General features: G+C 42.2%; 1 protein-coding gene across 2 annotated transcripts in view; it reads left to right on the forward strand.

Moving 5' to 3' along the window:
- The window catches only part of hydin (HYDIN axonemal central pair apparatus protein), a 915,145-nt gene that overhangs the window by 699,810 nt on the left and 199,419 nt on the right, over positions 1-15,916 (forward strand). For both annotated transcript variants that reach the window (XM_043707374.1, XM_043707375.1), the window contains 3 exons: positions 4,371-4,490; positions 11,647-11,806; positions 15,022-15,194. In XM_043707374.1, coding sequence (XP_043563309.1) covers positions 4,371-4,490; positions 11,647-11,806; positions 15,022-15,194 — 453 coding nt within the window. The remainder of the gene's footprint in view (positions 1-4,370; positions 4,491-11,646; positions 11,807-15,021; positions 15,195-15,916) is intronic.

A 15,916-nucleotide genomic window follows, 5' to 3' on the forward strand; every position in this document is an offset into this window, starting at 1 on the left:
TGAGCAGGGGTGGTGTTCCCCTCAGGGTTCTGGGGGGCGGGGATGGTGACAGTGGGATCTGTTGGGGGCATGTCAGCAGAATGCAGGTGAGTGGCGTTGGTGGGGGCGGAAGTGGTGGCAAACACGGCAGGAAGTGATATCACGTGTGGTGCATGAGGAATTGTGAGGGGCGGAAGTGGATGTGGGCATGGCTATGATGGGCCGGAAGTGACGTCAATAATCAGCGTGGGGATGGTAGCTGCACCAGTTGCATGGCTAATAGCGTCCGAGCAATTTCAGAGGCCAGGGGAATCTTCTGGAATGTTTGAGGAGCGCTGGTTATGGAGGTGGGTAGATAAAAGTTTGTTGTACTTAGTTTTTTTTTACCTAATCCAGGGTCATGTTTTAGACTGTTACACTGGTGTCAAGAATTATTTGGATGTAGTTATTTTAATCAACTTGTTTCGACGTGTTATGGCACATCTTCAGGGCAAGTGAGTCTTGTACCTGGATCACCAATGATGCCCATTATTAAATTGTGTATTTGTAGAAAATAAAAGCTCAATTGTAGCAGATTTACAGTCTGGATTTTCCCGTAATAATGCCCTAGTTTCTGGGTAGTTCTGAAGATATCCAATTATACTAATCTGGCATTGCACCATAGTTGGTCTTGTTGGTGACACCACATCCTGCGAACGAGTAAAAGGTGTGTTCCCTCTATCATGTTGGTTATCTAAGGATCACAAAGTTTCAACATTTTCTACATGATGCTAGAAAAGATGGTCATTTTTGATTGGTCTTGCTCTGCTCAATATAAATGGGGCAGTTTGGCATAATCAATGTTCCTGAGCCATTTTCTTTGCCTTAGTCTAGACTGGCAGAGAATAATCTGAAGGAACAGCACAGCAGTGTCCCTGGAACCACTACCACAGTGAGGAGGCCCTGCAGAATCTTCACCTCACAGAAATACTTGGTTGCCTGATAGTTTGAAACTTCACTGAATATGCCCACCAGACCTGCTGATTCCTTAAGAAATAAAAGTCTGGCAATCCTCTTGCTCATCACTGTTTTATTCGGTGCCTTGTGCTTTTGGTGGTCTCTGCACGGCTCCATTGTGCTCAGTCAGGAGAAGAACACATACAATGATGCTGCTTGAGCTCACGAAAATCCTTGGATTGCTAGCTGATGGGATTATAATGTAGACACTGTTGATACTGACAGCAGATGTGTAAATTGCCCTTCAGCAGTAAGGGTTTAACTTTTTGGACATATATCAGTATCATTCATAGGACTATGCACCCAATTGTGAACAAGAACTTTTTCAATTGCAAGATGCTAGATGTTTGCATGTTTTAATCTACTCCAACCCCACAATTCTCTAACATATGTTTGCTTCTCAAATTCTGACCTCTTGAACACCCCTGATTTTAATTACTCTAACTTTGCTTGCTGTTCCTTTGTTTGCATAGAACCTAAGCTCTGGAATGTACTCCTCAAACTCTCCCAATATGATATATTTTAGAACATTTCCACTCTATTTTTAAACTAGAAAGAGTGTATAAAAAATTTACTAGGATGCTTCCCTGACTGGAAGGTTTGAATTATAAGGAGAGGTTGGGTAGGCTGGGACCTTTCCTACTGGAGCATAGGAGACTAGCGGGGTGGCCTTTTAGAGGTCCATAAAATCATGAGAGGCATAGATAAGGTAGATAGCTGACAGTTTCTCCCCAGAGTAGGAGTGTCTAAAGCTAGAGGATATAGGCTTAAGGTGAGAGGGGGAAATATACAAAAGAGTCCAGAGGGACATGAGTGTCTGGAATGAGCTGCCAGGCATAGTGGTGGAAGCGAATACAATTTTGCCATTTAAGAAACATTTAGACAGGTACATAGATGGGATAAGGATGGAGGTATATGAACCAACCACAGGCAAATGGGACTAGTTTAAATTGTGAAAACTAGACAGTGTGGCAAGTTGGGATGAAGGGCCTGTTTCCATGCAGTAGACCTCAATGACTGCAGTTTGATCATCAGCCTCGATATTTCCTTCTGTGACCTGATGTCATATTCTGTTTTATACTGACTCTCTGAAGTGCCTGTAATATCTTTTTAACATTGAAGCACGATATACACACAAAAACATGTTGTTATTCTTGAGTTCTGAGTTCAAGGAAGTACTGTTGGATGGGTTTTGTGGTGTATTGAGTCGCTTGAGTGATGTATTCAGTGCTGTGTAGGAGATGTCACTAGAAAATGCAGTTCACCAGTTCTTGACTATCCACATGAGGTCGTTAGACTTCTTGTGCCACTGTTGCTGATCCTTGGATCCAGAAGCATGTGGATGCTATTTTGAGGGTGATCCTTAAGGGTTTCCCAATCCCTGCAGGACTGTAGTGTTTCTGTTGTTCCCATCTCCAGCATTAATAGCACCAACAGTCTAATTTCTGACATTGAGCCCACCCTGCCCTGGTGTTTACTTTTCTGTAATTTACTGTTAATTCCCTTTAAAAAAGAGAAGGCCACCTTTAAGTGAAGCAGGCTTGTGTTTTATCTGGGCACCCACCCAAGATACATTGATAACCAACAGCATGAGCTAGAAGAAAGCAATGTGGTATTCACAAAGTCAGATTCTGCAGCCATTCAAAAGAGGTAGATGCCCCAAATTTCCCTGCATTTCTCTGCAAATTTCCCTCAATTTAAACAGCTGGGGACACGTTGCAAATTCAGATCCTTATTCCCAAAAGTAATTCAGTTATTAATGCATAGCCATGATTCTGATTTGGATTGGTATCAGGTATCAGTGGAGTAGAGGTAATTCACATACCTCTGGGTGATTTGTCAATTGAAGCAGCAATTGAAGTGAGTAAGCAGGCTTCCCCTCAGGAAAGCCAGTGAAGTGTTTTTAAAGTGTACTTACTGGCAGATTGGAGCCTACAATCAGCATCATAATTTTTAAATCCCTTAAATATCCCTGATTTTAACTACTCCAATTTTGCTGGCTGTGCCTTCAATTGCCTAGAATCTAAGCTCTGAAATGCTGACCTTAAACTCTGCCTAACTAAACCTCTTTCCTCTTTTCAGAACCCCTCAAAATCAGCATTTTTATTTGGGATGTCTTAAGGTTATGAAAGATACTATATAATACATGCAGCTTTTTTTCCAAGAGACAAGAAAGAAGGGAACTTGGTGGGGAGGAGTATAGAAGTATGCAGGCTGGCTAAATCAAAGTATTCACCAGAAGTGAAAATCAACTAGGAAAAAGTGAGGACTGCAGATGTTGGAGATCAGAGCTGAAAAATGTGTTGCTGGAAAAGTCCAGCAGGTCAGGCAGCATCCAAGGAGCAGGAGAATCGATGTTCCAGAAGAAGGGCTTATGCCCGAAAAGTCGATTCTCCTGCTCCTTGGATGCTGCCTGACCTGCTGCGCTTTTCCAGCAACACGTTTTTCAGACCAGAAGTGAAAAGCAAAGGATGCTAAACAGTGAAAGAATTATTACAGAAAAATCTCCTAAGGGATAAAAGTTGGGGAATAGTTTTTGATAAATGGGAAATACTAGAAATACTTTGTCATATATCACGAAAACATACTCTTCAGTCCAACCAGTCCTTGCTGAACATAATCCTAAACTAAACTAATCCCACCTGCCTGCTCGTTGCCCACACCCCTTCAAACTTTTCCTGTTCATGAATTTATCCAAATGTCTTTTAAACGTTGTAATTATACCCGCATCCATCACTTCCTCAGGAAGTTCATTCCATACACAAACCACCCGCTGTGTAAAAAAAAAACTTGCCTAATTTCTTTTTTAAACTTCTCTCTTTTCACCTTAAAAACGTGCTCCATGTCATGAAATTCCCCATCTTAAGGAAAAGACAACTACCATAACCATATACACCTACTGTATCTATACCTCATATTATTTTATAAACTTCTATCAGGTCCCCTGTCAAACTCCTATACTCCAGTGAAAAAAGTCCCAGCCTATCCGGCATTTCTTTATAACTCAAACCTTCCATATCTGGCAACATTCTTGTAAATTTTTCTGAACCCTTTCCAACTTGGCCATTTCCTTTCTAAAACTGGACAACCAGAACTGGACACAGTATTCCAGAAGAGGCCTCACCAATGTCCTGTACAACTTCAACATAATGTCCCAACTCCTATACTCCGATGACGTACTGATTTTTACAAAGACATCACAAGGAAGAATAATACTGATTCGGAAATGGGTTGACACTGTCAAAATAACTTCATTAAAACAGGTGATAATGTTGCACAAAGTAATTCCAGGGTTCTGTGACAGTAAGTAACTCTTCGACAGCCAACCTACTAATGTCTGATTGATGGAATTTCTGCTTTGTTTGACCAATAGTCTTTTTTGCTTTACTTCCCAGTGTTGTTTTTCGACATCGGAGGAAGAACACGAAGGCAGAAGAAATTCCTCGGAAGAAGTACATCATGAACACAGGAGTATTTCAGTTTGGGCCACTGCTCTGTGGACTAACAAGAGAAAGGCAAGTAATGGAGTGAAACTATACAACAATTAATCAGGAGTTAAGGTTGCTAACTGTCCAGAATAATCTCCAGAGGACTTCCTGAACTAACACAGGGAAAAACAGGGACATTAGTCTGTTTTCATGTGGTGAGTCCATGAAGAGGATGGGTCCTTGGCAAGATTCAGAAGAGACCCCTAAAGTGTAATCTATTTGGAAGTTTAGTTTTTATCAGATATTCTGCTATTTACAGCGTTAAACTGAGCATAAGGCTTTATTGACTCATTTCAGAATCTTTTGTCACTTGATCTCATAGAATCATAGAGATTTACAGCACGGAAACAGACCCTTCAGTCCAACTCGTCCATGCCAACCATATATCCTAACCTAATCTAGTCCCAGCTGCCATCACCCAGCCTATATTCCTCCAAACCCTTTGAATTCATATACCCATCCAAATGCCTTTTAAATGTTGCAATTGTACAGCCTCCACCACCACCTCTAGCAGCTCATTCCATACACGTACCACCCTCTGCATGAAAAAGTTGCCCCTTAGATCCCTTTTATATCTTTCCCTTCTCATCCTAAATCTAGTTCTAGTTCTGGACTCCACCACCCCAGGGAAAAGACTTTGTCTATTTATCCTATCCTTGCCCCTCATGTTTTTATAAACCTCAAAAAGGTCATCCCTCAGCCTCTAATGCTCCAGGGAAAACAGTCCCAGCCTATTCAGCGTCTCCCCGTAGCTCAAATCCTCCAACCCTGGCAACATCCTTATAAATCTTTTCTTAACCCTTTCAATTTTCACAACATCTTCCCAATAGGAAGGAGACCAAATGGTAATCCAAGATGGAGGTCAAGACAAAATTGTGGCTGTAAGAACTGCTTTTTTTTTGAGGTATTTTAGGTGTTGAAGGCGTTTCCTCAAATTCCAGGAGCAGCAATTACTATTTTACATACTGTTGCTTTGTTTTGGAACTTTGATCTCTTGCATCATTACTGATGTAAATTCAATATTTATATTTGAGAATTGATCCTTTACCCTATAACCAGGAATTTTTTGTCTTCATTTTCTTTGTACACTTTGTTCGTTATTTATGATCATTTTCGAGCTGGGGAGAAAATGTATTTGACTGGATCAGGCAGCTGGAAGTGGTGAAACTTCCAATAGTGCACCGAACCAGAGATGACAAGTGTTTCATTTGGGATTGATGTTTATCAACATTATTCAGTTTAAAAAGTGTTCCATGTTTATAACTTCCATATTTGGGTGACTTGTGGATATGGAGTGGAATAGCGTTTTTTTTAATCATATAAGTCCCTGGAGTTTGCACTGTAGTTTCTGGTCTACATATTACCTCTTGGCCAAGCAGCCTGACTCCAATTGCTGTCTCCCAGTATTCCCATTGTGAGTTGCCCTTTGTGTTCCCAGTATGGAATAATTCTGGCCACAAATTGTGAATCAGTAGCTGGCAGTACTGAAACTGACTGCCCTCTTCAGTAAGTGTATTTTGCCACAGTGCTTCTGACTCAGCCTTGCAGCATGCCACCCGGAGAAGGCTTGAGCCCATGTGAGTGCCAGAATCAACTGAATGCATGCTATAATAACAAATTGCATGCTATAATAACAGCTTATAGTCTAGTGGGCTGATGTGACACCTATTTACCAAATTTGGACTGCACATCCTTTGTACAAATTTGCTTATCACTCTCAAAAGAACGGGTGTCTGGTTAGAAGACTACCCCTTATGCTAGCATTATTGAAAGGGTTAGACACCTAATTTGCATTTAGGATAATTTGGAAGAAACTTTTCCAATGCAAAGTGCTCAAAAGCACTCTGGAGTAGTTTTTAAGGAGATGTGGTGAGTTCCTGGATTTCACATGTTGTTCTCCTGCAGTTTCACATGAAAGACAATGGATCTGCCCAAAACAACGTTGAAACAGTTTAGTGGAACTGCAGTTTGAATGTCTCTGGGAATGAAACATTTCAGGGGACAGAGCACAGGCTGGAGAAGGGACATGCTATGCAAGGTGCCCTCTGCTTATTTGGAGACATAAATCTCGATGTTCCTTGACGGGCCAGCAAATCTAACTCAGTGTGCCTGTCCATCTGTGTTCTGTTGTATGCCAGAACATTGACTACATCTGATTCTCTGTGGCTATATTTATATATTATCTTGCTATCTTATAAGCCAGTATTTATACTTTTACCCAAACTTGGCTGGAGTCCACAAATACCAAGTAACTCATCGCATACAGACCCCATTTTCATACTAGCCTGTAAGAGACATGTAGTCCAGCATCAAATCTGTCAGATTGAGTGACAGAGTCTGTCCATGTTCTCCTTTTGCAACCTATGTGGTGGACCAAGTGGCAGTTGGCTGTTAAAAAGTGGAAAACCAGAATGGTAAGATTGGAATGAGAAAAGAGATGTGGATTGGAAGCCCAGAGATCCATGTTAACACTATCTGCAATTTGTTTAGCATGCTAATGGGCAGATGAGGTTGAACTTAGAGTTGAAAATGAAATAAGGCAGGAATATTCTATTCTCAGTGTTCATAGCAATACATGGGCTCCTTCACACCCAGACCCATAATACTAAAAGCCATCTCATTCACAAAGTTCAGGAGATCTAATCATCCATGTTCCCCACTGATTCTGCTCTCTTCCTTCCAATGTTTGCCACCTTATCCTGCAAGAGGAAATAATGTCAGTCATGGTGTTGCACTGTGTTAGGTGCTTGAGTGTACAGTCTGATTTCAGGGTATTAGATGTGAGGCCTGGCTGGTGCTGATTTGTCCCTGGGATGAGGAGGTTGTCCTGTGATGAGTAACTGAGTAAAAAGGACTTAGAGTCTTTGGATGTTAAAAGCAGAGTTGACCTTATTAAGCCAGATAAGATTCTGAAAGAAAGTGATAGAGTAGAAGCTGAGAGATTGCATTGGTTGGGGAATTTAAAACATGGAGGCACAGTCTTAGGATAAGGGACAATAATTTAGGATTTGGTTAAGGACAAATTATTTCACTCAAACCAAATTAGGAGCACAATTTAAGCATAAGTGACTAAACAATTAAGGCAGAAATTAGATGAAATTTCTTCATTTGAAGAATTGTGAATCTTTGGAATTCTCTATTTCTGGTAGTTGTGGTTATCTATTGTTAAGTGTGTTTAAGGCTAACTTAGACAGATGTTTTAGACCCTTGGCAAATTAAGGGACATGCAGAATGAATGGCAAAGTTCAGATGAGGCAGATTATCAGCCGCAATCACCTCAAATGGTGGGACATGTCTGACGTGTGCGTGGTTTACTCCTACTCCTATGTCTCATGTTCTTTATGTTCTTATAAGTATGTCTCAGATCAGGTTCTGCCACATCTAGCTACTTGCCTAAGAACAATAAATGCCCCATATACACTGAGCAGAAGAGATGTGATCTAAGTTTTAATTCCTTGCTTGTTGAATTTAATCCTCTTAATGTCCCTGGGAAAGAACAAGCCGTTCACTGTCCTTGATGGTGAACTCCATCCAAGGGAATTAAAAATGGACAATAAATACTGGCATAATCAGTGACACCAACATCCTAAGAAATAATTTTAAAATTTTCTGCTTTTGGAAGAGCATTCAAGAACATTGGAGAGTGTAGAATCGGGCTTGGGTGCAATTCATGTTGACTTTAGAATGGGAGCTATGTTGATTCTGCAAAATTAAGGACAGGTTGGGTAGATGAGACTGAATTTCCACTGAAATTCTCTCTTCATTTGGGTCACATGAGATATGCTGCTGTATGGAGAATATTTATTGTCCCATTCCCAAATGGCACTGGGATGTAGGTGATGAGCTGCTTCCTAATGCACAATGGGTCACGCAGCAATGGGAGTTCCATAATTTTCGTCCAGAGACAACAAAAAAAATGGCAATAGAATTCCAAGTCAGGATGGCCTGTGTGGGGTGAATTACAGGTGGTGATGTTCCCATTTACCTGATGCCATCATCCTTCCTTTCAGGATTTAGAAGGAGCCTTGGTACGTTACTGTAATGCATTTCGTAGGTAATGCAAACCATTACCATAGTAGTCATGATTTGGAGATGCCGGTGTTGGACTACGGTCTTACAATTGTGTACTCCATAACCACCCGATGAAGGAGCAGCTTCCAATTAAACCTGTTGGACTATAACCTGGTGTTGTGTGATTTTTAACATTCCATGGTGTGTTTCTGGTTAAGAGAGTGCTTCTTTAAGGTAATGGATGGCTGCTGATCACGCAGGTTGCTTTGTCCAATATGCTATTGAGCTTCTTGAGAATTGTTGGAGGTGCATTCATTTGGACCATTGGAAAATGCTCCATCACATGCCTGACTTGCAGATAGTGGACAAGCTCTGGAGAGACAGAGGCCAGTTACTCACTGCAAGATTCCAAGTCTATGGCCTGTTCTTGTAACTAGAGCAGTCTTATGGCTGTGTAGATCTAACTGAGACATTTAAAATGATTAAAGGATTCAGGAGGATCATTAAGAGAAATTAATTTCCCACATAGGAATTGCAGGACAAGGGACTGAAGCTAATGTTAATCCTTGTTTGTTCTGCAGATGTCTTGTGTGTTTTTATTTATTTATTCATGAGATAAGGGTATTGCTGGCTAGGCAGCACTTGTTGTCCATTCCTAATTGCCAGGGGTCCGTTAAGAGTCAACCACATTGCTGTGGGTCTGGACTGAAATGGAGGCAAGACCAGATAAGGATAGCAGTTTGCTTCTCTAAAAGACATTAATGAACCAACGTGCAGCTATTTCTCCTGACTTTGTACAAATGTCAGTGAAAACCTGGACCTCTCTGTTGGACAGCTATTGAAGTTAGCTTATTGCAAATACAATATTGATTTTTATTTTGTTAAGTGAGTGTTTGGATGGTTATAGATAAAGCTAAAGGGACAGATTGCAATATAGATTAGCCATAATCAAACTGAATGACTGAAGATGGTCAGGCAGCAGAATTGCCGATACCTATTTCTTTTATTTCAAGACTCCTTACATGGTTGAGCAACCTGACTTTCCTCACTACCTGAAATCATACAAACAATGAAATGGAAGGTACACATATCAAAAGAAGCTGTACTCCAGGACCTCTGGAGGATAAGAGTGTATAAAAGTAAAAATATAAAACAGGAGAAAAGGTGACCCACTCAATACTCATTCAATGCAAGGGGGCTAACAGGGAAGGCAGATGAACTCAGGGCATGGTTAGGAACATGGGACTGGGATATCATAGCAATTACGGAAACATGGTTCAGGGATGGGCAGGACTGGCAGCTTAATGTTCCAAGATACAAATGCTACAGGAAAGATAGAAAGGGAGGCAAGAGAGGAGGGGGAGTGGCATTTTTGATAAGGGATAGCATTACAGCTGTGCTGAGGGAGGATATTCCCGGAAATACATCCAGGGAAGTTATTTGGGTGGAACTGAGAAATAAGAAAGGGATGATCACCTTATTGGGATTGTATTATAGACCCCCCTCCCCCCCTCCCCAATAGTCAGAGGGAAATTGAGAAACAAACTTGTAAGGAGATCTCGGCTATCTGTAAGAATAATAGGGTAGTTATGGTACGGGATTTATATGGACTTCAGTAAGGCGTTCAACAAGGTTCCCCATAGGAGACTGATTAGCAAGGTTAGGTCTCATGGAATACAGGGAAGAACTAGCCATTTGGATACAGAACTGGCTCAAAGGTAGAAGACAGAGGATGGTGGTGGAGGGTTGTTTTTTAGACTGGAGGCCTGTGACCAGTGGAGTGCCACAAGGATCGGGCTGTGGAGTGCTGGGCCCTCTACTTTTTGTCATTTACGTAAATGATTTGGATGCGAGCATAAGAAGCACAGTTAGTAAGTTTGCAGATGACACCAAAATTGGAGGTGTAGTGGATATCGAAGAGGGTTACCTCAGAATACAACAGGATCTGGACCAGATGGGCCAATGGGCTGAGAAGTGGCAGATGGAGTTTAATTCAGATAAATGCGAAGTGCTGCATTTTGGGAAAGCAAATGTTAGCAGGACTTATACACTTAATGGTAAGGTCCTAGGGAGTGTTGCTGAACAAAGAGACCTTGAAGTGCAGGTTCATCGCTCCTTGAAAGTGGAGTCGCAGGTAGATAGGATAGTGAAGAAGGCGTTTGGTATGCTTTCCTTTATTGGTCAGAGTATTGAGTACAGAAGTTGGGAGGTCATGTTGTGGCTGTACAGGACATTGGTTAGGCCACTTTTGGAATTTTGCGTGCAATTCTGATCTCCTTCCTATCGAAAAGATGTTGTGAAACTTGAAAGGGTTCAGAAAAGATTTACAAGGATGTTGTCAGGGTTGGAGAATCTGAGCTACAAGGAGAGGCTGAACATGCTTGGGGCTGTTTTCTCTGGGGCGTCGGAGGCTGAGGGGTGACCTTATAGAGATTTACAAAATTATGAGGGGCATGGATAGGATAAATAGGCAAAGTCTTTTCCCTGGGGTCGGGGAGTCCAGAACTAGAGGGCATAGGTTTACGGTGAGAGGGGAAAGATATAAAAGAGACCTAAGGGGCAACTTTTTCACGCAGAGGGTGGTACATGTATGGAATGAGCTGCCAGAGGATGTAGTGGAGGCTGGTACAATTGCAACATTTAAGAGGCATTTGGATGGGTATATGAATAGAAAGGGTTTGGAGGGACATGGGCCGGGTGATTAGATTATTCGATTACATTACAGTTTGGAAACAGGCCCTTTGGCCCAACAAGTCCACACTGACCCACCGAAGCGCAACCCACCCATACCCCTACATTTACCCCTTACCTAATACTGTGGGCAATTTAGCATGGCCAATTCACCTGACCTGCACATGTTTGGACTGTGGGAGGAAACCGGAGCACCCGGAGGAAACCCACGCAGACACTGGGAGAACGTGCAAACTCCACACAGTCAGTCGCCTGAGGCGGGAATTGAACCCGGGTCTCTGGCGCTGTGAGGCAGCAGTGCTAACCACTGTGCCACCTTGCCACCCACATGGTGCTGGCAGGTGGGACTAGATTAGGTCAGGATATCTGGTCAGCGTGGACTGGTTAGACCGAAGGGTCTGTTTCCGTGCTGTACATTCTATGACTCTAATTGTGAGGGTCACAAGGATTGTTAAAATTCTTGTTTTCTTTCTGATTTTAGATACAAGGAGGGTCAACACCCAGAAAACCGGGAAATTATCAGAATAGTGAACACTTCGCCCATGGTGGCCGAGGTTTCCTTCTGTTTTCAGCATGACTCAAAAGCTTCCACCTACCTTGTGGATCCACCCACCATCACTCTTGAAGTCAACCAGAGAAAGGTACACATATCCACAACATATTGGAAATTATTATCGATGTGATGTCTCATTCAGTAGTTCAGACAGAAGCAGAGTCTTTACTAAATGTTTCAGATCACATGGAGAGTTCTCAGTGTATTGTTAATGTGTTTGCATCCGTAAAGGTGAGACTTTGAAATTGTAATGTTTTTTTTCTGCAGGAGGTTGAATGCAACAATATATTTTTCTCAATTTGCAGTTTTCTAAATTGTTTCATAAGATATTGGAGCAAAGTTAAGCCCATCGAGTCTACTTTGCCATTAGATCATGACTGATATGTTTCTCAACCCAATTCTCCTCTTATCCCTGTAACTGTTGATCCCCTTCCGAATCAAGAACCTATCTCTCTCAGTCTTAAATATGATTGAAGTTAAAAAAATCTCAGGTTATAGTGCAACAGTACTAGCTTTCGGAGCACTGCTCCTTCATCAGGGAGCTGTGGAGCAGGATCATAAGACATTGACTGTAAAGCAAAAGATCACAGTGTCATGCAACTGAAACGATATGTTGAACAAACCTAGATTGCTGTTAAATCTTTCATCTTTTAGAATGGGTTGCAGGTTTCAGTTCATTAATATGTAAATCCCAGAACTCCTTTCAAGTCACATTCTCAAGAAAACTTACGGTTTTATAAACAAACGTGACATCTCAGCTCAGACAATGCATTAAAGGCATGAGGTTGGAGTCTGTCTGTATCCCAATCTTGAGCCAGACTCGTTCTATTTCCAAAGTGGGAATTTATAAAATGTTTGGATTGATTGCATGCATTGACTGCCTGCAGATTGTGTGCTTTTTAAACAAAACAGAATGTACCTGCAGTTATAATTCTGCAAATGCATTGACTTGTGTGTATGTACGTGAGAGTGTGTGAGTGTGTGCATGTCAGTGTGAGTGCGAAATAGTCTCACTTTAAAAACTCAATCAAGTAAAATATGTTAAATAACATCTTAAATATATTCAATGACTTGACCCCCACAGCCTGCTGTAGCAATGAGTTCCACAGATTAACCATCCTCTGGCTGAAGAAATTCCTCCTCATCTTAGTTCTAAAGGGTCATCCCTTTGCTCTGAGGCTGTGCCCTTGGGCCCTAGTCTCTCCTACTTGTGAAAACATAATGAAGAAGCCTGGGACGTTAGCTTTAAAGTATTATTTGATGATTATGTCAGGCTGTGTCTTGACTAATTTGCAGATAGCTCACCCAAAGTTGGCACAAATACACTAAGGGTAAAAGAGTAACTCGGGAGAGAACAGAGCCCCTTAAAGATCAACACAGCCGTCTATGTATGGAACTACAGGAGATGGGTGAAATATTAAATGAATATTTTCATCAATATTTACTGTGGAGAAGGACATGGAAGCAAGGGAACTTGGGGAAATAGATGGTGATGTCTTCAAAAATGTCCATATTAAACAAGAGAAGATGCTGGAGGTCTTAAACCACACAAGGGTAGATAAATCCCCGGGACCTGATCAGATGTATCACAGAACTTCTTGGGAAGTTAGGGAAGAGATTGCCGGGCGCCTTCCTGAGATAGTTGTATCATCAACAGACATAGCTGAGGTGCTAGAAGACTGGAGGTGGGTTAATGTGATGTTATTATTTAAGAAAGGTAGTAAGGAAAAGCCAGGGAACTATAGACCCGGTGAGCTTGACGTCAGTAGTGGGTAAGTTGTTGGAAGAGATTCTGAGGGACGCGAGTTACTTGTGTTTGGAAAGGCAAGGACTGATTAGTGATAATCAGAATGGTTTTATGCATGGGAAATCTTGTCTCACTAACTTGATTGAGTTTTTGAAGAAGTGACAAAGGGGATTGATGAATGCAGAGTGGTGAACATTGTCTATATGGACTTCAGCAAAGCATTCAACAAGGTTCCACATGGTAGACTGGTTAGTAAGGTTAGATCACATGGAACCCAGGAAGAACTAGATAATTGGATATAAAATTGGCTTGCAGGTAGAAGATAGAGGGCAGCGGTAGAGGGTTGTTTTCAGACTGGAGCCCTGTGACCAGCAGAGTGCTGCACGGATCGGTGCTGGGTCCACTGTTTTTTGTCATCTATGTAAATGATTTGCATGTGAATATAGGAGATATGGTTAGTAAGTTTGCAGATGATACCAAAATTGGCGATGCAGTGGACAGTAAAGAAGGTTATTTCAGAGTACAACAGGACCTTGATCAGAAAGGCCAATGAACCGAGGAATGGCAGATGTAGTTTAATTTAGATAAATGTGAGGTGTTGTATTTTGCTAAGGCAAAACATGGCAAGACTTTGGCAGATAATGGTAGGTCCCTAGGAAGTGTTGCTAAGGAGTGCAGGTGCATAGTTCCTTGAAAGTTGAGTCACAGATAGACGGTGGTGAAGAAAGTGTTTAGCACACTTGCCTATATGTCAGTGCATTGAGTAGAGGAGTTGTGAGGTCATGTTGCAGCTATACAGGACATTGGTGTGGTCCTTTTAGAATACTGCATTTTGTTCTGGTCTCCGTACTATAGTAAGGATGTTGTTAAACTTGAAAGGGTTCAGAAAATGTTGCAGGGATTTGAGGGTTGAGCCACAGGGAGAGGCTGAATAGGCTGGGGCTATTTTCTCTGGAGTATCGGAGGATGACGCATGACCTTATAGTGATTTATAAAATCATGAGTTGGGTGAAGAACCAGGGTCTTTTTCCTAAGATAGGGGAGTCCAAACTAGAGGATGTAGGTTTAAGGTGAGAGGGGAAAGATTTAAGAGGAACCAAGGACCTTGCAGAGAGTGGTGCATGCGTGGAATGAGCTGTCAGGAGAAGTGGTGGAGTTAGGTACAAATACAACATTTAAAAGGCATTTGGATGGGTATATGAATAGAGGGATGTGGGCCAACTGCTAGCAAATGGGACTAATCCAGTTTAGGATATCTGGTCAGGAGAGACAGGTTGGACCAAAGAACCTGTTTCTGTGCTGTACAACTCTACGACTCTATTATTTTAATTATACAAGGGCTTCGGTGACTGGTGAAAGATTCAAATACTAACGGAGTTGGACGGATCTTGGAGGAAATTGAATGCAGGTTCTTCGCCAACACTAATTGAGATGTGGAGTTCAGACTATGTAAATATGTTCTTGAGACAAATAAATGTGCGAATAAGAGATGTGGCTAGGAAGTGGAATTGATGTCTGTGGTAAGACATCTTAAGCTCAAAAATTGTTCCTTGCAGGATGTCTCAGTTTGGGCCTACCCAACCTCTTCTGGTAAATTTGAAGACTGCCTCGTTTGTTGTATTCGAGAGAATCCTGAGCCAGTCCTCTTTAAAATATGCTGCTATGGAGTCCGTGCAGACCTGGAACTCAACCGCAAGCAGCTGCACTTTGACAAGATGATTCTTCACAGGTCAGTCAAAGACATGGATTTGAAGCCAACCAGTCAAAGATGGTCTGATTGAGTCACTTTACGGAAATATCCTTGAAGTTTCCAAAATGTTTGACCCAAAACCGGTCGCTTGTTAATGCACTCTGTTGGGTGTTGCACGTCAAATGCTTGGTTAATAGCTGCAGCTTTGTGCATAAGAAACAGTGAACATATGGTAGCATCCTACCAAACCCACCTGCCTCCCACACCCTCATTGTATCCACATGCTACTGTCCACATCCAACCTCCCTCCCACAGTTTCCTCCCTCCTACACCCTCCCACCCCCCCTCCCCCCACCTGTCCACACCTGCCTCCCCTCCACACCCACCTTCACGAAAGGTGAAGAAATTCACCAAGGGTCCTCAGGCAGCAACTTCCAAGACCCTGGCCACTTCCATCTAGAAGAACAAGGGCAGCAGATATATGGGAACAACACCATCTTCAAGTTCCCCTCCAAACCACTCATCATCCTGACTTGGAAATATATTGCCATTCCTTTACTGTCACTGGGTCATAATCCTGGAATACCCTTTCTAATGGCATTGTAGGTCAACGCACAGCAGGTGGATTGGAGCGGGCAATAAATGCTGGCCAGCCAGTGATGCCCACAGCCCACAAAAAAAGAGAAAAGAAACTCCCTCCCACACCACCTCCTAATCACAGCCTCCTCTCAACCACGCCCCCACCCACCCATGCCCCCCCT

The sequence above is a fragment of the Chiloscyllium plagiosum genome, chromosome 17 (genome assembly GCF_004010195.1).
Source record: "Chiloscyllium plagiosum isolate BGI_BamShark_2017 chromosome 17, ASM401019v2, whole genome shotgun sequence".
NCBI lineage: Eukaryota > Metazoa > Chordata > Chondrichthyes > Orectolobiformes > Hemiscylliidae > Chiloscyllium > Chiloscyllium plagiosum.